The sequence below is a fragment of the Hippoglossus hippoglossus genome, chromosome 9, assembly GCF_009819705.1.
Source record: "Hippoglossus hippoglossus isolate fHipHip1 chromosome 9, fHipHip1.pri, whole genome shotgun sequence".
NCBI classification, from domain to species: Eukaryota; Metazoa; Chordata; class Actinopteri; order Pleuronectiformes; family Pleuronectidae; genus Hippoglossus; species Hippoglossus hippoglossus.
In genome coordinates, this window is record NC_047159.1 from 9,739,913 (window position 1) to 9,757,336 (window position 17,424).

The window sequence follows — 17,424 nt, forward strand, 5'->3', positions numbered from 1 at the left end:
TGAAACCACATTTGAAATCACTAGATCCAGATTTTTATTTGGATCTGCATCAAATTGAACATACTCATAAATATCAGTCCCTTAAACGTGCCCAAATTTTTTTCCATCAAGATCCATGAATTATTCTCTCTCGCAATGATAAAGAAAGTGAAAAAAATATTTGCTCGATTTCGTCGGTATTTGTGCAGGTATTCTGAAAGTTGAGGATACAGACTAAAGGGAGCAGTACCACAGGAAATGATGGGGGCAGTGTGAATAGTTTAAGCGAGACGACCATGAGACATGCAGAAGAAACAATGGCGAGACTTTGTGGGCTGGTAAGAAACTAAAGACATCTATGTAATGTTATGTCACATGAGCTCAGAAAGAAACGGCTGCTTTTGCATTTTTCTTAAGAGGCACATTCTCACACATTCCTCCACCACCGCCATGTTCGTTATTGTCAGAGACTCAACTCTGAGCTTCCCTCTAGTGGATGTATTGCTAAACAACCATGCCAACGTAAAGGATGCATGAAGGTATGTGAGCAGTGACAGGTACATCATCTGAAATGTACACATCTCTTTTCATAGGTAAAGGCAGCATAAATGAGTCTTGAGGGGTCTTTCAAACACATGAAAGATACTTGCTCAGCATGGGGTAGAAGTGCAGCTTTTCACTGGCAGATGACATTTTCTGAGCCAGAATATAATCCCCACTATGTTGCACTGAAAAGAATTATGAAACAGCACAAAAGATGGGAAAGAATCGTTCACCACAAAACAGCCTGAGCCCCCTGACAACAGATTATATCACTATAATAAAAACACAGTTTCATAACAGTGGTCTGGCTGCTTCAGTCAACTCTCCTGATAACTCGGATCATGTCAACTAATTCCCCAATTTCATTTATGTTGTGCTACAGTATAAAAAAGGGAAAAGCAGTTGGTGAATTCCTGAGTTTGGTGTATTGTGGCTAGATGATTCAAGAGAGAATTCCGATGCATCTAAAATTCAATTATTTTTCCCCACAGTGGTGGTGTGTTTTGTTGTTTGAAAAGCTACGCAGCTGCAAGATCATTATGTATTTGTTAATGTGTCTCTGCGAGTGTGCGAGTGTGTGAGTGTGTGTATATATAGACAACAGAGTCCTCCTCCTTCTCACTGATTTTCTATTCAAGCAGATGGACAAATTCATTGCTGTAACCCGTACATTCACTCATCTATTTATTAGCTACACCCAGGTAAAACTAATTCAATATTAGATCTGCACTCAGTAGACACATACCTCCAGCAAGGCCCCATAGTCCCCTTAAATTAAAACAGGCTTTATAGCTGAGGCCACATTACGTTTCTCAGCTACACATTAGTGGTGGTTACAGGTTTCAAGTTCTATTTGTTACCATGAAAAAAAAAAGCCTATTAAACTTCATTTAATTCCACTAGATCCAGGTTTTTATTTGGATCTGCATCACACTCATCAATACCAACCTCCTAAATATTCCTGACAGTTTCAATATGAGTCAAATACTATCAACAAAAATATTGAATAATACACTATCTTGCAATGTTAAAGAAAGGGAAAATTATTCCGGATCAGCACCAAAATGTTTGTGGAAATCTGTTTAATAGTAATAATAGCAATTGTGTTATACTGCTGATAAACAAACAAACGCAGATGGAAACAGAACCTCCTTGGCAGAGGTTAAACAACAGGCCTGCAGTTTCGAAAAGATTCCCACACTTGATCTTGTGATAGGTTTTTTTCAGTTGCAGCTTTGCAATAGTAATGATGCGTCACCCCAGCCTGAACCGACCTTTGTTTAATATTTCTTAAGAACCATTCATCAAAAAAATAAAACGACAGTCACCCCCTACTTCCAAGCAGCTATGATGAAATTTGAATGACAGTAAGAAAGAAAAATTATGCAGCGTCTTTACAGCTTCTCACTATATATCTCTCTCACACACACACACACACACACGCACGCGGCACTGAACCTTTCTCCTTCATCAAATTTTTTTTGAAGAACATTCTGACTAATTCACATTTCTAAAGGTTAGGAGGCGGAAATTACTTCTTAAAGAGTCCTAATCTCATCCTCCTCTTTGGATAAAACCTCCACTTCATCTCTACACCAGTTTCTTCATTACTCCATCACTTCTCCATATGGGATTCCTCCCCCTGTCAAGAACACCCCCCCTGGGTACTTCAATTATTTCTTCTACGACACACCCACACTCGGACTCTTCATCATCTCCTCTTTCCCTTTCTTCCACCAAAATTTGTTTGGCACAGAGTCTGTGCCAATTTGAAGATTGCACAACACGAACCTTGAAAAACTAATATGTGGGCCACGGAGAGGGTTAAATGATGTGCAGCTGTCAGTGCGTCATCTCCCATCATGCAATTAACAGGGTCCAACAACTTTTTTTTGCTAACTTAGTGCAAACCACTAGAGATGTTCCTAACCAGATTCCGACACCTGGACTTCGCATATCAGCCGACACAGAGTACCAATCCGATCCCAATGCATTTAACGTTCACCAAGCTGTATGCTGGAATAGTGATGAGGTAACTAATATTTAATTGGCAACACAAGTGCCACACCCCATAACTGAAGACATCGCTGTTTTACTTGTGGGACTTTCCAGAGTGAAATGTTACCAACTTGCTGACGTTTTAGTTTGCTCTGGCTGGTGCTTCACTACTGGAAATCACTTCTTATTTGCTGCAAAAGGGCTACTTTGGAGTGGCAAAGAAGAAGAGATTACCGGGAGTAGAAAATTGCAGTTTTATCTGGGTGAAGCTAATGTACTTCCAAGGCATGGTATGGATGGGTATATAGATTTGCGCACTCACTTATGCCTGACTCAGAATTTCTGGCAGTATTGAAGGCATTTCTGCCGCTGGTATCCAAACATCTCTACAAACCAATTTTCGAATACAAAAAGACACACTCTCACACTTAAGGAAGAGTACTCATGTACACATTATGTCTATTAAATAGAGTAGGGGAAAAAACTGTATATAACATAGAAGGCAAACGAGTGAGCTTAGAAATAAAGAGATACTAAGCTGTCCAGTGAAGACGAGATTTCAATAGGTTTTTGTGAATAAATGGCATAGATAAGTAAGTAAGTACAACCCACTGTAAAACTACAGATGTTGTTTAGAAGTCTCCAGGTCTTAGGAAATGACAACAATTGAGATAGGTGCAGACAAAAAAAAGTACGATGAAATAAGTCAGAAAGCACTAAAAGACGAGTGTTAGATGTCCTTTTTGTTGTCACCTCTCCAGTGTTTGACACACACACGCACACATGCACACACGCACACACGCACACACGCACGCCAGCTCTGTCGTGACAGGAGACAGGGAGAGCATTGCACAGGCCATTTAGCAACAAAGTCATCAGTGCATCATTTAAAACCTGCACCGTTTAATACGGCAGTCTGCTTTTGTTCCTCCTATCGCCCGAGGTAACTCATTTTGGCAGAGAGGGGGCCTCTGCAGAAAGTCCAACCACGCTGCCTCTTATGTCCACTGGTCTCCATCTGTGCCACTCTCTTTCTCGCACTGTTGGTCTGTTTGATTGTCTTATTACCCCCAAACCCACTCTCATCATGTCTGTCTTTCTGCTTAAGTCTTTTGTTCTTTAAAACCTCAGACAGCAAAAAAAAAAAAAGGGTTAGGGTTAGTATTATGCTCTAATTCGCTGCCTCTTTGACAGAAACATTAACTCACACAAACAGCCCTCCCTCTAACACACACACAACCAGCAAAACAGACAAATCTATTCCCCAACACATCAATCATGCTAGAGTCATGCATGAAGACAGACACATATGCACAGAGAAACCCTGCTGCTATAAATCTGGTATTTGACACGTCCCTTTCAGTTGCTGAACAGCATCTCCTACAGGCAAAATATGAAAACTGAAAAACCTGCAACTTTCAAGATAATCTCACTATTCATCTGTGCACGTTCAAAATACTATGCAGGGGAAAAGATTAGAAAGCAATGTGACAAAGTCAGAGAGCAAAAGACGGGAAGAGAAAAATGAGGGCCAACTGCAAAAGCAGCAAAGTTCAGTTTCTTTACTTGTTGACCTAAAGTCACCTTGTATCCAGGAGCACACTGCGACTTCATAACGACAAAAGGGTGGAGCGGGATACTGAATAACTAAGTGTGACGAACACTGAGAAACAAAATACAGTTGCAAAGATGTTGAGCTGAGAGCAGTGACAAAACAACTTACATCCTGGAAAAGCCGCCTGTCCTGCGCCAGACGTTTGGATGCGAGTGTTTTGGTGACGTGATAGAATGTTAGCAGCGCCCTGTGCTGCTGCAAGCCGTCCTGACCCTTGACGGACTCCAGCAGAATGGGAATGAGCTCTGGCCATTGCCTGGGGCAGTCCAGACGGGCCACCTTGGCTATCAGTACTGCGATCTGTGTCGCTATCTGTTGGAAAAACACAAGAGGGAAGAAAAAGAAATTTACCAGAGGCAAAGCATTAACACAGCAGAAGGCGGTTGTGTCAAAGGAATCTTGATGGTTTTTCTTACTAAATCTATAACCTGCAATAAAGTTCATTTCAATGACATTTAAAATGAGTGGTATGGACCAAGAGACACAATATGAAACTATTGTACACAATATAGCAGGAGTGGAAATAAGACGTTACATTTACTATGAGTCGTTTGGTGTAAATGTGTTATTTCGGGTAAAAATCATTATTTTACTCATTTTATTATATTTTAAATTTAGCAAAGCAAAATCCTCAAGTTTGAAAATTCTTTTGAGAAAACAAACGTACAGAGCCCATGTCCCTGTGGAGGCTGTAGTTTGGAGTCATGCTGAACTGTATTACTCTATGTTAAGAAGCGTTGCTAATATATTTTCCATCCAATTAATATCAATTACAGTAGACATGACATTGGCAACAGTGCAGTATTGTACAAGGCCATCGAAGCAGCACAGTTAATTTGTAAATGATAGTAACAGCAGTTTATAGTGTACTGTATGACATGTTAGATTTGATCTCGTATTTTTACTGATGGCAGTTTCACTTTTTATTATCAAATCCATTAATCAAACCAGATCTAGCCCAGGTTTAAATGCAATAGCTACTTGTTGACTTTTGATCTTATTATCCTTTAGCTGTTCTTCCCACAATAAGTCTGAAAATAAGAAGTGAGAATTTATTGCATGCTTTGATAAACACACCTATGCCTGCTCAACAACTTTAACAATCTCATTTAATTAGGCAATAAAAACCAGTGAGCATCTCAAGTATTAACTATGTTTTCTAAAAAGAAAACTCTTTGACTTCAGGCAACTTCAAAAAACAAACTTTTCTTCAAACGCAAGTTTTAAATGTCAACTGTCCACACACTGGAGCACACACATGCACTGTTGCCTTCTGGAGTTTTGATTCGACAGAGGAGAGGTTCTGACTGCAAAGACATATGGTGTTGAAATGGCATTCGTCGCTTGCCATATGGACTCTATCAGGCCTGATGTTGGAGGGCTGCACCTCAGGGACATACAAGCTGTAGAAAGCAGAATGGATGGATGGCCACCATTCAGGGCCGGCTCCCGTGTCCCCTCAGAAAGATGTATTACACTCTGCATGATTGCTGAGTTATTTGTTAGTTGCAGCGGTCTCCCCAGAGCTATAAAATAAATGGCTCATCAAGAAAGTTCTTGACCCTCGGATATAATCCCCACATGCACCCTCACTGCCTGCAATGATCTTTTCCAATCTTTTCATTTTATTGTTTTGAATTTTCTAAAAAACAATTTGAACCAAAGCAAACAATAAAATATATAAACTGTTGGTAAAAAAAAAAGCAAACCTAAATATTTAACTGATCACTAAATACCTAAGTTACCTAAGTAAAATACTTTAGCCACCTTAAATTTGGTGGCTCTATCATTCATGTTATTACCTCGGCCAAGGAGGTTGATTGCTTGGTCGGTTCGTGAGCAGGATTACGAAAAAACTACTGAATGGATTTCCACCAACATTTTTTGGAAGGATGGGACATCGAGAAAGAAAGAACCGATAGAAATTGTGTGTATGCGGATGAGGGGGCAGAGCCAGTAATTTTATAAATCACTTTCTTTAACATTGCAAGATTTTGACATTGCACTTTCACATTTTCACCAAATTCCTACAGAGAAATGCATGGATCTTGAGGAAAAAGATGCTTACATACCTATGAGTGTGTAAAACTTGGTTTGGAGCCAAATAAAAATCTGAATCGAGAAGATTTAAATGTTGTTTCATGGGGGTGGACGTCTTTCAGCCGCTGCACAGTAATAAGTGTTGGCACTGATCTGGACAAAGGGGATCCAGGCATTGTATGCACTACACTGAGTGCAATTCTGGTTCATTTTAGTCTGGCAATAAGCAATCAATCACAATAAAGGAAATGATTTTCATGCTACTTCAGCCTTGATTAAGCGATTAGAAGGCCCTATGAGCCATGACCCTCACGTGTGAAATATGAAATTGCGGCTCTATCTGAAGAGCACAGGACCTTCTTCTTTTAGTGTTTGTGCGTCAGTACTCTGGCATGAAAATGCAGCTGGGACTGTAAAACAGGATGGTGTGTGTGATGCCTCTATAAAGTATTCAACTGTGCGCACTAACATCATTAATAAAACCAACTACCACGCTACACACGACTGGGATTCTGGCTGTGATATACGATATAGCCCTCTTAATGCCAGTGTTGTGCACCAAGCCTTTATTACTTTACTAATGGAAATGTTCCTATCCGACAGGGAAGTACTGTAATGTGTCTATGGTATAGAGCAAAACATTTATTAGCATAACTCTTGTCCTTCTCCTCTGGCACTAATGGGAGTACAGTGAGTTCTATTGCCTTTTAATCTCCTACAGACAAGAATAAAATCTGCTGTTTAAGTTCCCTCTTTATCTGTGATCAGATCTGTATGTTTGGATAGAACAGCTGGTCTCATCTAAATAAATCTTTTTGTTATTGGAAAAAAAAAATATCATAAAAGCTTTTGTGACAACAGGTGGTTGAAATACAGTGTCAGTGTAGCGAACGCTGCCAGTGGATTATATACCACCTGCCTTCTCAGCATGTGCTTAATGAGAATGATTGGGCTTCTAAAGGTTCACCCCCCCCCCATCCTCTCACTTCATCCCTTGAATACACAAGGAGGCCACGTTGGAAAAGGAATCTCGATGGAGTCTTTTCTTCAAGTCGACTTAACCAAACCAATCCATGTGTGTGTATACAGGCAAGATACTACAATTCTGTATTACTTGACATTTTCTACACTTTGCCATATTAAAAAATGTTTTATACATGTATAATGGGCAAAATATGCTATAAAGTCAATTTCCTATTAGACTAGGCTACATGTTTTTATAAAACAGAATGAGCGAGTCAGTATCTGATGCTTAATAATATATTTTCAAAGTTTTTGTCCACTTACCTGATTAACAGGCTCATTGAAGTTTGTGATGAGACCAGCACGCAGTGACGTCTTCTCCTCTTCTGATAATGCACTGTGAAAGAAAAGCAACCAAAAATACATTTAAAAGAAGGAAAAACTGGGAGAAAGAGGAAAAAGAGAAGAGATGCGTACTTAATACAGACAAATAGAAAACAACCAGGAGGTCAATGAGTGGTTAAAAAAGGATGATACCCTTCTGAAGGCCCATTTATAGATGAGCGGGAAAAAAATAGTTTTACTGAAACAAGGTCCAACTTCCAAACTCAGGGTCTTCTTGCTGAAGGCGCAAGAACAAACCACTAAGCCTCCATGTCACATTGTATCACCAGGGTGCCAGCTGCCCCAGCATTGTTGAACGCAGCCCTTATCCTGAGTGACTCATTACAATGTCATTTCAAATTCTAGCCATGAAAATCACAAACTTTATATGGTGATGATAGGAATATGATATCAATCTGCCAAGTTGTTATGGGATCAATTAAATCCCTGCATCACACTCTTCAGTACAGGACCTGCCAGCTGCCTGATTTAATCACCGAGCTTTGGAGAGAACCCTCTGCTCTCCTCTAACTCATATGTTGTCATCAGAAACAGGAGCTTCTGCAAGAGTAGGGGGGGAAATTCTAACAGTGTGAATGTGTATATAAATACAATGCATCAATTTTATACAGTCTACTTCAACTGCTGCTGAAGCGAGACATGGGTGAGTGTTTGATGTGAAGAAGAGTGAGGGATGAATCACGCTGTAACCTTGGGGCAGGGAACGTGGAGACATGGGTGGGGAAACAAATTACCAGCAGGGGAGTGTGAATAAGAAACAAGATTTACTACGTGCACATATTTTGGGAATGTCGGAGGAAGATAAACTTCAAAGAAATATGGGGTAAAAGATTAAAAACCAAAACCTGCGCCAAGGCCACGCCATCCTAAATATATCTCTGTACATCTTTTACATTCACATGAAGGGAAGCCCAGAATGTATAATTTTTTCTGTGAGGTGGCTTTTAGTGTTAGTGTATCTTTTACTAGAATCTTTTATCGTCTTTTTCACGAGAGACCTTTGGATAATAAGTGGAGGTAGAACTAATAACAATAATGGTGGCATCATTACACTTAAGTGACGCAGTACGACATGGTATGTTGATATATAGACAGTTTTTTATCTTTTTATTTTGATTTCGCACAGCAGTATCAAAACGTTTATTTAGCCAATATCACCTCCTACTCTAAAACGTATTTTTAAAAGCAACCCCTTTAAAAACAGTGAGACCAAAGTGAAAGTGTTCTTGTTAGAGTCTTCTTCATTGAGGGGCTGAAAACCTCACGTAAATAAGTGACATTTCATTACAAAAATTACAAATGTACCTGGAATATCTTAAGTCACATTAGTCATTCTGTTCCATGGTGAAAAAGTGATTTACAGAACAGATCCTTCTGTGCATGCCAACTGTCGCTTTGCGTTTATCAGAGCACTCCGGGCCGTGTGCCAGGAAGGTCTCGGATAAGGGGACGAAACAGATTAAATATAAGCAAAGATATAAGTCAAAAGATTACTTGCTAGAATTATTGTTTTACGACCGATAAAACAGAATTAGCCCACTGAGCATGCTCACAATGTTCTTCTGTTATTTGACACATTGTTATTGTTGAATTTCTCCATTTAGACATTATATTAATGAATTATTTATATGTGATACATATTTATATATAATTGATTAATCATGAATATATTTTACAAATTGAAAAAATACTAATTGATAGTGAAAATAATTCTTCCAACCTTAGTTGTAATGCATACTGTAAAATCACTATAATTGCAGAGGAAGAATCCCATGTAATGTCACCTACGTCTCCTATGCATTGTGCTGTACCACACAGTATCCAACTCCTGAATAGCAAGTGGTCCAAGGGCAATCACATAAATAACCCTAGGACCGAAACCCCTTGCACAGCAGTCGAGCAAATGAAGTTCACTTTACCGAAGTACTGACAAAGAGCAAAACAACTTTGGTGAGAGGAGAAAACTTTAAAAAGAATAAAACAGCATAATGTGAAGAAGGCTAAGTTTGGCCACAGAGTGCTGATGCAGAACTGATTACCTCTGGCCAGCAACTGTCCTGCAAAGTGAAGAGCAAATGTTCGCTTCAACACTAACAAAAGCCAGCTAGAAAGGTACCCGAAGACAGACTGAAGGCTTTGAATACCCAGAGCAGATCTGCCGCCAGACAAAAGAGACACAAAAGACCAAACTAAGTATAAAATCAGAGCACAATGATTTGAATAATCCGGATGGTGGGTAAAAAAAGAAAAACAATAAGGCTGAGAGAGGTGGTGGAGACGGAACCGCACACACTGTAAGCTATAACTGGTAAAAAGAAAAGACAATGGAAAAATGAACACAATGAAGAGCAGGGACAAAACTGAAAAAAATGCAACTTACAAAATTAAATCTGTGACAAAAAAAGATCTGAGGAGAATTACAAAGCCTCAAAAACAGAGAGATTAAGACTGATGAATAGAGACAGAGTCGGAGGGAATGAGAACCGGAAGAGGAGAATAAAGGTGAGAAGGAGTAGACGACGGTGAGAACAAGGCAGATAGAACCAAGGAACGAGAGAGAGAGAGAGAGACGAGCAGACACTTACTGAGGCGCTACTCTCCTCCAGTATCTGTCAATGCCATTTTTGAAGTAGAGCACAGCCAGCCACCGAACGTTCACATCCAGCATGTGGTTATTGAAGATATTCTGTAGAAAACACATAAACATACAGGTGAAAAAATTACAGGTGAAAAAAGGATGTGTCTAAGTCTACGTCCACATTACTACGTTTTCACAGAAGAGTTCAGAAACGCGGCTGGCCCCGTTTTAGTTGGAAAACTCCAGGGCTGTGTTTTAATCTGGATGGAGATGTTCATCGGAAACAATGACGTAGACACTCACTACGCTTGCTTGGGACTTTTCGGTCCCAACAGAGCCGTCACTGATTCTTCACACTCTTGTTGCATGACTCCCTCCAGGAAGAAAAAACAGCCAGCATTACCATGGAACTTTTTTCTTATCTTTATCCAAGAGCGTGTTCTTTCAGTTTGAGAGCATAACTTGTTGAATTTATGTTCAGATTGTGTATTACTTTTCATCAAAACCCTGCCCTTGCACTCAAATAGCCCCTGTTTGCACTTGAATTTGCTCTGCTTCTGCTCAAACTGTGTGCTTGCACTCAGATATATTGTTGCTCGCATGGATTTCCTGTACTACAGCTTCAGCCCTTCTCCGCACTCGGGCTGCTTTCTGTGCGCTTGTGAATCGTCTGCTCTCAGATTTCTCTTCTGCTCTTGGAAACTAAAAGACCATGCTCTTGAATACAGATAGGAAAAAAGCTCCATTTAGTTACCCTCGGCTACCAGTGCAAAACGCAACATTGATTATCGATTACAAGCGTCTTTGCCAACAGCTGCTATACAGTTAAATTCTGCCTTTTTAAAATGATACAACAGCTTACATGCGTAGGAGACGAGCTAATATTCGAGCAATCTGTGTTTAACTACACGTGCATGCATGAGTGGTCATCCCCTTTCAGGAGTGTTAGTATCGATGGGGACTAAAATAAAAGTTTCAGAACCAAAACGCTTGAGTGGACAGAGATCGTTTAGTTTGAAAACGTCATTTTTAAACCATAACATAGAATAATGGACGTTGCCTTACTGGCATTTCACCACCACATTTACCCCGAACAGCTTCAATGAACCTCAGTATTGATTCTACACGTCTCTGTCACTCTGTTGCAGGGATGTAACACCACTCTTCCAAAAGATATTCCCTCATTTGGTTTTTTTTTATGAGGACAGTGGTGGATAGAGCCGTCTAAATGTCACAGTCAGGCCAAAATCTGCAGTGTCCATCATTTTCATACTCATCAAACCATTCAGGAACACATTGTGCCCTATAGATGGGGCCTTTGTCATCCTGGAAGAAACCCCTCCCATCTGCATGAGGTTGCCATCACCTTAAACAACCTGGCTGAGCACTGTCGCTGTGTTCCCAAAGTCATTCTCCTATTCACTGCAAAGGCAGGGAATCCATACAGAGACGCACAATAATATCAGGGATTGTAATCTTGGCTCTTATATTTTCAGGTTTTGGAGACGTGGGAACAAACTTTAGTAAAATGCAAAAAGGATTTAAGGTTATATTTTTGCTTTAACACAAATGTCCTTGAAGACATCCTTCAGTTGTATCGAGGGAATGAAATATCATGAGCAGAGCAATTCAGTGTACTAACTTTCTTGAATATGCCGATCTGACCACTGGCACTAAATGTTTATTCGATGCATCAGCACACCATGGAATCTAGCTGGCTGAAATTTGATTTACTGGAGCTGTCCCTCCTGTACTGAGGCGCAGACAAATAACTCTCCTCAACTAGATTAAAAGGGCACATTGCGCACCCTTGGGAGATGATGATACGCTTTGGACCATGGCGTGAAGCAGAAACTCAATTTTGACGAGAGCGTTTTCTGAAATGTCAAAGCCTCCGTTACTCCAGAGACAACACTCAACAAGGAGTTTCTGTCACAATATGTGATGCGGATAATGGTCGAAAGCAACCCCCCCCCCCCCCCCAACCACCACCTTCCCCCTGAACCCAGACATCCTCTGAAAATCCCTGCAAAGCCATTTTCAGACATGACCGCACAATGGGGTCGACACTTTCTCCAAAGTTTGCCTTTCACATATGAAGAACACAGCAGGAGATTCTTTGGTCAGATGCGTACACAGCAACACAAAGATCTCAGGAGGCAGGACGTGACAATTAGATTCCACTGCGGAGATCATGCGTTTGTGTTTACAGGACATCAACAAAGCCCTTTATCACTGGAAGCTTTTGAATCTTGTCTTTCCAAGTTGACATCTTTGTCCATGTCTTCTATGTGTATGGCTCCTCTTTTTCACCATGAGATCATTGTATTCCTTTTGTTGTTTTCAGTTTTGCATCTGTTGCATGCTCACAGTGAATTGTGAATGCGGCTGACCTCCTGCTGTATTCTCACACGGGCTCACGTTGGCATTATCCAGAGTTTTTACAAGGGAGCTGGCAGGAGAAACTCTGAAGAAGGTCTCCAGCAACTGACTCAGACATTTGCATTCTCACTTACAACCCCTGGGAATAATGTCAGGCAATTGTTCAGAGTTTAGTGAATGTCTGAAAGCAGCTGAAGTTACTGTAAAACTCAGAAATGCAAGTGCATCAGAAATTAATACAAATGCAGCGACACCTTGCTTTCTGCTAATTACACCACATTCATCAAGATCTACACTTATTAGAGGTTTAATTGTTTTCACTGCAGCAGATTTATTCAAATTATTTGCTATCATCCCTCACCAGAAGGACTGAGTAGAAGCCTGGCTGGGTCTCCCACTGTCGGAGCTGCTCCTCTGCAGGCTTCAGCACAGATGTGTCCTGACTGGTCGCTTGGGTTAACGCCTGCAGCACCACTGAACTGGCACTGTCCATATCCATAGCTGGATATACCTGCAGGGGAATGTGAGAAGGGAAGGGTAGAGGGGGGGGGGGGGGGTGGAGGAGGAAAAATGGAAATTCATTGCTTTTGTTGTGAAAAGTTTTAGTTAAATTTTAGCTAAAAACTTTCTAAATAGTTCCACCAGCGAGATAATAAAACATCAAGATAAGCTGAGTGAGTCAAACAGCATGTGCAAAAATGTCAGAAGTTGGCTTTTTCTGGCTTTATCTCTTTCTTCCCCCATTTTATGATAGATCAAGCAGCACTGGCATCACTGTGGAGCATCATGAGAGAGAAAGAAATCCTTCTGCATAAAAGAAAAGCACACCTGATAAAAACATGACAGGTTATCTCTACCACACAAAGAGCTGTTCTGAGTCCCAGATACTATTCAAGCAACCCAGCTTCACAGGTCCAGGGATGTATTTCAGTTTCAAAAGGCAAAACCTGAGTCAGTAGCTCAGTAATCTTTGAGCCACAAGAAAAAGAGAATCTCTGGTAGAATAAACCTCTGCCTAAAATTGGAATCATCAATCTGTCCTTAGGGAGGTCACATCTCCATATTTACTTGTCAAAACTAGGCTAGAAAATAATGTGGTTGTTTCATTACACCCATTCCAAAACATAGTCAACTATGGTTTTTCCACCAAAAGTTTATCTGAGAAGCAAAAGTAGAAAAACTTTATGCCAGAATATGTTGCTGAATAATTTGATCACCGGAGAGACTGTCTTCGATGAGCCCAGCAGAGGTTGTGTGGTCGAAGTGAACTATCACTGCTAAGTTAAAGTAACAGTGAGGGGAAATATTGAGCAAGGATGCCATCTACAGCCCAGAAAAAAAAATTCTACTCCATGGTCCACTGTGTGCTCCTGTGACCACATGTGCATTGTGGTTGTATATTCACACTAGAATTGAGTGGCAGTGCTTTGGACCGACCTGTGTCACATAGGAGACTGATTCTTTTAATAAACAAACCATGAATTATTCATTCAGTGACACAAGCCACTAGGAAGACTCTGAAGGTTTCTGTTTTATGGTGTGAAAAGTAGCACCAATACTGTTGATGAGATTAATGAAGGGCATTTAAGTCTCTAAAGGGCAACTATTGTTAAAATGTGCCTGCAACCCATAATGGATAAAATAAACACAGATACAGCGATGTATCTGGCTAATATTGGCCAGTTTTTATCTCTCGTTAAGTGTAAATCCTTCAGAAACAGGTGTACGTCCACACAGACCAAGCTAGGCTCATCCCAACTACTGAGTCAACAATGAGAGGCTGAATCTGAAGGAGTCAGAGACGTGCTTGTAATGACACATGCCATCAGAAACCTTGGATAACATTAGAACTATGTATTCAGAGTTCAATGAGCTCATCCTTCTGCCTGATCCTGTTGTGCTTTGTTGTTTTTTTTACAGTAGAATTTGGTTGTGATTTTTGAGTCTCTATCATGTAGAAGAAACTCTGTGATAGCAGCGGGTTTTACCCAAAGCACCTAAAGGAGTGATGCCATAAGTTTGGCCAGAAACAAAGGGTTCTGCTCATGCTATAATGTGATTAAGGACAGTTATCTATATGTGTAAATACTCACATCTTTGAGCTGTCTGGTATTTTTAGACGCTCTCAAGATGAACAAAGAGGTGGAATCATCTTAGTGTCAATCACGACTATGTTGCACATTTATACATTAGTTTGAACAAAGGGACTTGTCATTTTTAAAGACTCATAAAGCTGGAACGACTCTCAAGGTGATCATTTAGGTGATCTGTGCTTCACACAGTTAGTGAAACCCTTAAAAAAGGAGACAGTTTCCAGTGCACTGCAACAATCTGCCAAGCGCTCCTGTGAATAATGTTACTGTCCATTTCAAAGTTAGATACTTGTACAACATCCATGCACAGTAGAAATATGGTCATTGCTTCTTCTCACGCTGCCAACTTGAACTGTAATATCATGGGGCTCTTTCACTGCAGTCAGTTTACATTTACATGTGACAGAGCATAGTTTGATTATAATAGCAAGCAGTTGATAACTGCTGAACAAGTCGATGTCACAAAATGCTGCAAATACTACAATAGACTGTTATAATCCAATAAGATGTATAAATGTCTACATAATGCAACTAAGGCCCTGTTCAGACCTGGTATGAACAAGTTTGTCTGCTCCAACCTGACATTAACATGCGTCCTGAATGTGACTCCAGTGACCACTTGTGATCGAATCTCTCTTCCCTGCTCTATATGCAAACTATCACATACATCATTTCTCTTTGTGAAGAGTAAATTATGTTGTTTAACCAAGTATGAGTTTAAAGATGTTCTGTGTGTGTTGGTAAGAGAAAGAGGTAGAAAGAGAGGAGTCAGGAGGGGTTGAATGAATCTTGTGAAGCTACGCTGTCCTGACACATTCAGGAGGTATTAGGATGCATTAAGACCTGAACTTAGAGCTGACCACTTGTGATCAGATCACTCAGCACGGACGCTAATACCAGGTCTGAAGGGGGGTGAAGATCGTAATACTCCTCATATATCCATTCAATTAGTGCTTATTATGAGTATGACCTAATTCGGGTTGAAGTAATCAAAAAATCCTGTTTACATGGCGGCATCTTATTCGGACTATTGCCTTAATCTGGTTAATATCAGAACATTACTGTCCATGTGATCATCCTCACCCACTTGTCATAGTAGGAGAAGCACAAGTGTTTCCTGCAACATAAACAACAGCTCTGTTCACATGAAGTGTCCCAGTGTAGAGACGGGTGGTGACGGCCTATGGGTCAACATTAAGTCATTGCTGGACTCACAACGTGCTGTCCTCTCTTTGTAATAACTAGTGTCTTTGCTGGGATCAACATTTCAGTCCTGGTCCCATCTTATCCATATACGGTTAAAAAATAACTAGAAAAAGTGTATTGAAAGCGTATTCATGTATTTGTTCAAGCAAAGTATGTGTTGAGGTAACATCACTTGTGTGCATGAAAAACTGTCCCCCACCCCCCTTTATTCCACTGGTGTGTCTTGTTTGTATAAGCTATGTACTTGTACTGTCATACTGTGTTTTTGTTTGCCTGTCTTTCCATTAAGGGAAATATTGAAAGACATTTAAATATAAATATGTAACAAAAAGGTCCCAGTGTGACAATGAGCTGACATGGATGACCCCAGAACAACAGACAACATTAGCAATTCAACTCACATAGATTTTAATCATCTGCAGATTCACAACATGAAACCTGCTTGTTCTCAGGCTGCAGTGCAAATACATAAACCATGTAACAGGGAGCTTTCCCTGACAGTTTAGTGCTGTTGTAGGTTAACTACACCTGTGTTGCAGAACCTGTCAAACCTGGGGGCCGACCCCCCCTGCTCACGTCATTTCCCCTAACGCTTACATTAGCTAGTGGCTAAATGCTTAGGTAACAAGTAAGCTAGCAGGATGACCTGATTAGCAAATGGACGTCAAACACTGATGGCGTTAGCTGTACTAAATGAAGGATGATCAACCGATAAGATGCAGCAGAAACAGGTGTGACATGTTCTTCTGTCTGCTCATAAACATACAGCTGTTTGCGTTAGTGACACAGTACGTTGTAACATGGTAACACACACGCACACACATGTGCTAAGAGGATTGTCTATGAAGGGAACCGTCTTTCTGAAGCTCACAGAACCAAAACAAACTCAGTCGAGTGACAGAAGCAGCATCGTAACACTGACATGCTGTTACTTCACAGTGACGTTTCACCAGCTCCGACATGTTCACAGTATGTTCCAGTGTCCTCTGTTATTAAAACACGTTATTCATTCACGAGAGGAAACGGGATGGCCACTGATTTCCCCCCCCCCCCCCCAAACCTGTGCATACCCCTCAGCACCAAAGCTAACTTTGGCTTAGCTAGCTAACAAGCTAAAGTTATCCAACACGAAACCAGGGGCCGACGACGTCCGTTGTGTGGAGCGAGGCTTCTCCTCTAATGACGGAAGCAAAACGTAAACACACGACAGGACTCACCTGGGAGAAGAATGGCGGCAGCAGAGAGGAGGCTGGTGACGGAGGCTGCTGGAGCTCAGCCTGTGGTTAATGTCATGAGAGATGGAGACACACGTTTGTAGGAATGGCGCGAGCGGCAGAGGAGGCGCGCGGTGATGACGTCACCGGCAGCAGATGAACATGTGCAGGTTCAAGATCTCAATTTGCGTCTTTGATGAAGCTGAGCCACGAGCCGTCATGTGCTGGTTGTGTCACTGTCACAAACTTTTCCATCTTTCGACACAGAAGGTTTCGTTAACAATAAAACTGCTCATCCTGTAACGATTATACCTAAAGACATCATTGTTAAATTTCAATGTAATACATACTTATACGATTAACCTTATACTTATAATTGGTCACTTCTAAGTGTGATTGATTTAATTT

The 17,424-nt window shown here is 40.7% G+C and overlaps 1 protein-coding gene across 2 annotated transcripts in view; it reads right to left on the bottom strand.

Moving 5' to 3' along the window:
* ipo11 (importin 11) overlaps window positions 1-17,159 on the bottom strand; it is a 104,733-nt gene extending 87,574 nt beyond the window's left edge. The window contains exons 1-5 of one of the 2 annotated variants that reach the window (XM_034595998.1): window positions 17,020-17,159; window positions 12,865-13,014; window positions 10,129-10,229; window positions 7,463-7,535; window positions 4,244-4,447 (exon numbers count right to left, since the gene is read on the bottom strand). In XM_034595998.1, the coding sequence (XP_034451889.1) occupies window positions 4,244-4,447; window positions 7,463-7,535; window positions 10,129-10,229; window positions 12,865-13,002 (516 nt within the window). In that variant the 5' untranslated portion in view covers window positions 13,003-13,014; window positions 17,020-17,159. Of the gene's footprint in view, window positions 1-4,243; window positions 4,448-7,462; window positions 7,536-10,128; window positions 10,230-12,864; window positions 13,015-17,019 lie in introns of those variants that run through there. The other variant, XM_034595999.1, reaches the window with a different exon arrangement.
* Between the last annotated feature and the right edge of the window lie 265 nt (window positions 17,160-17,424).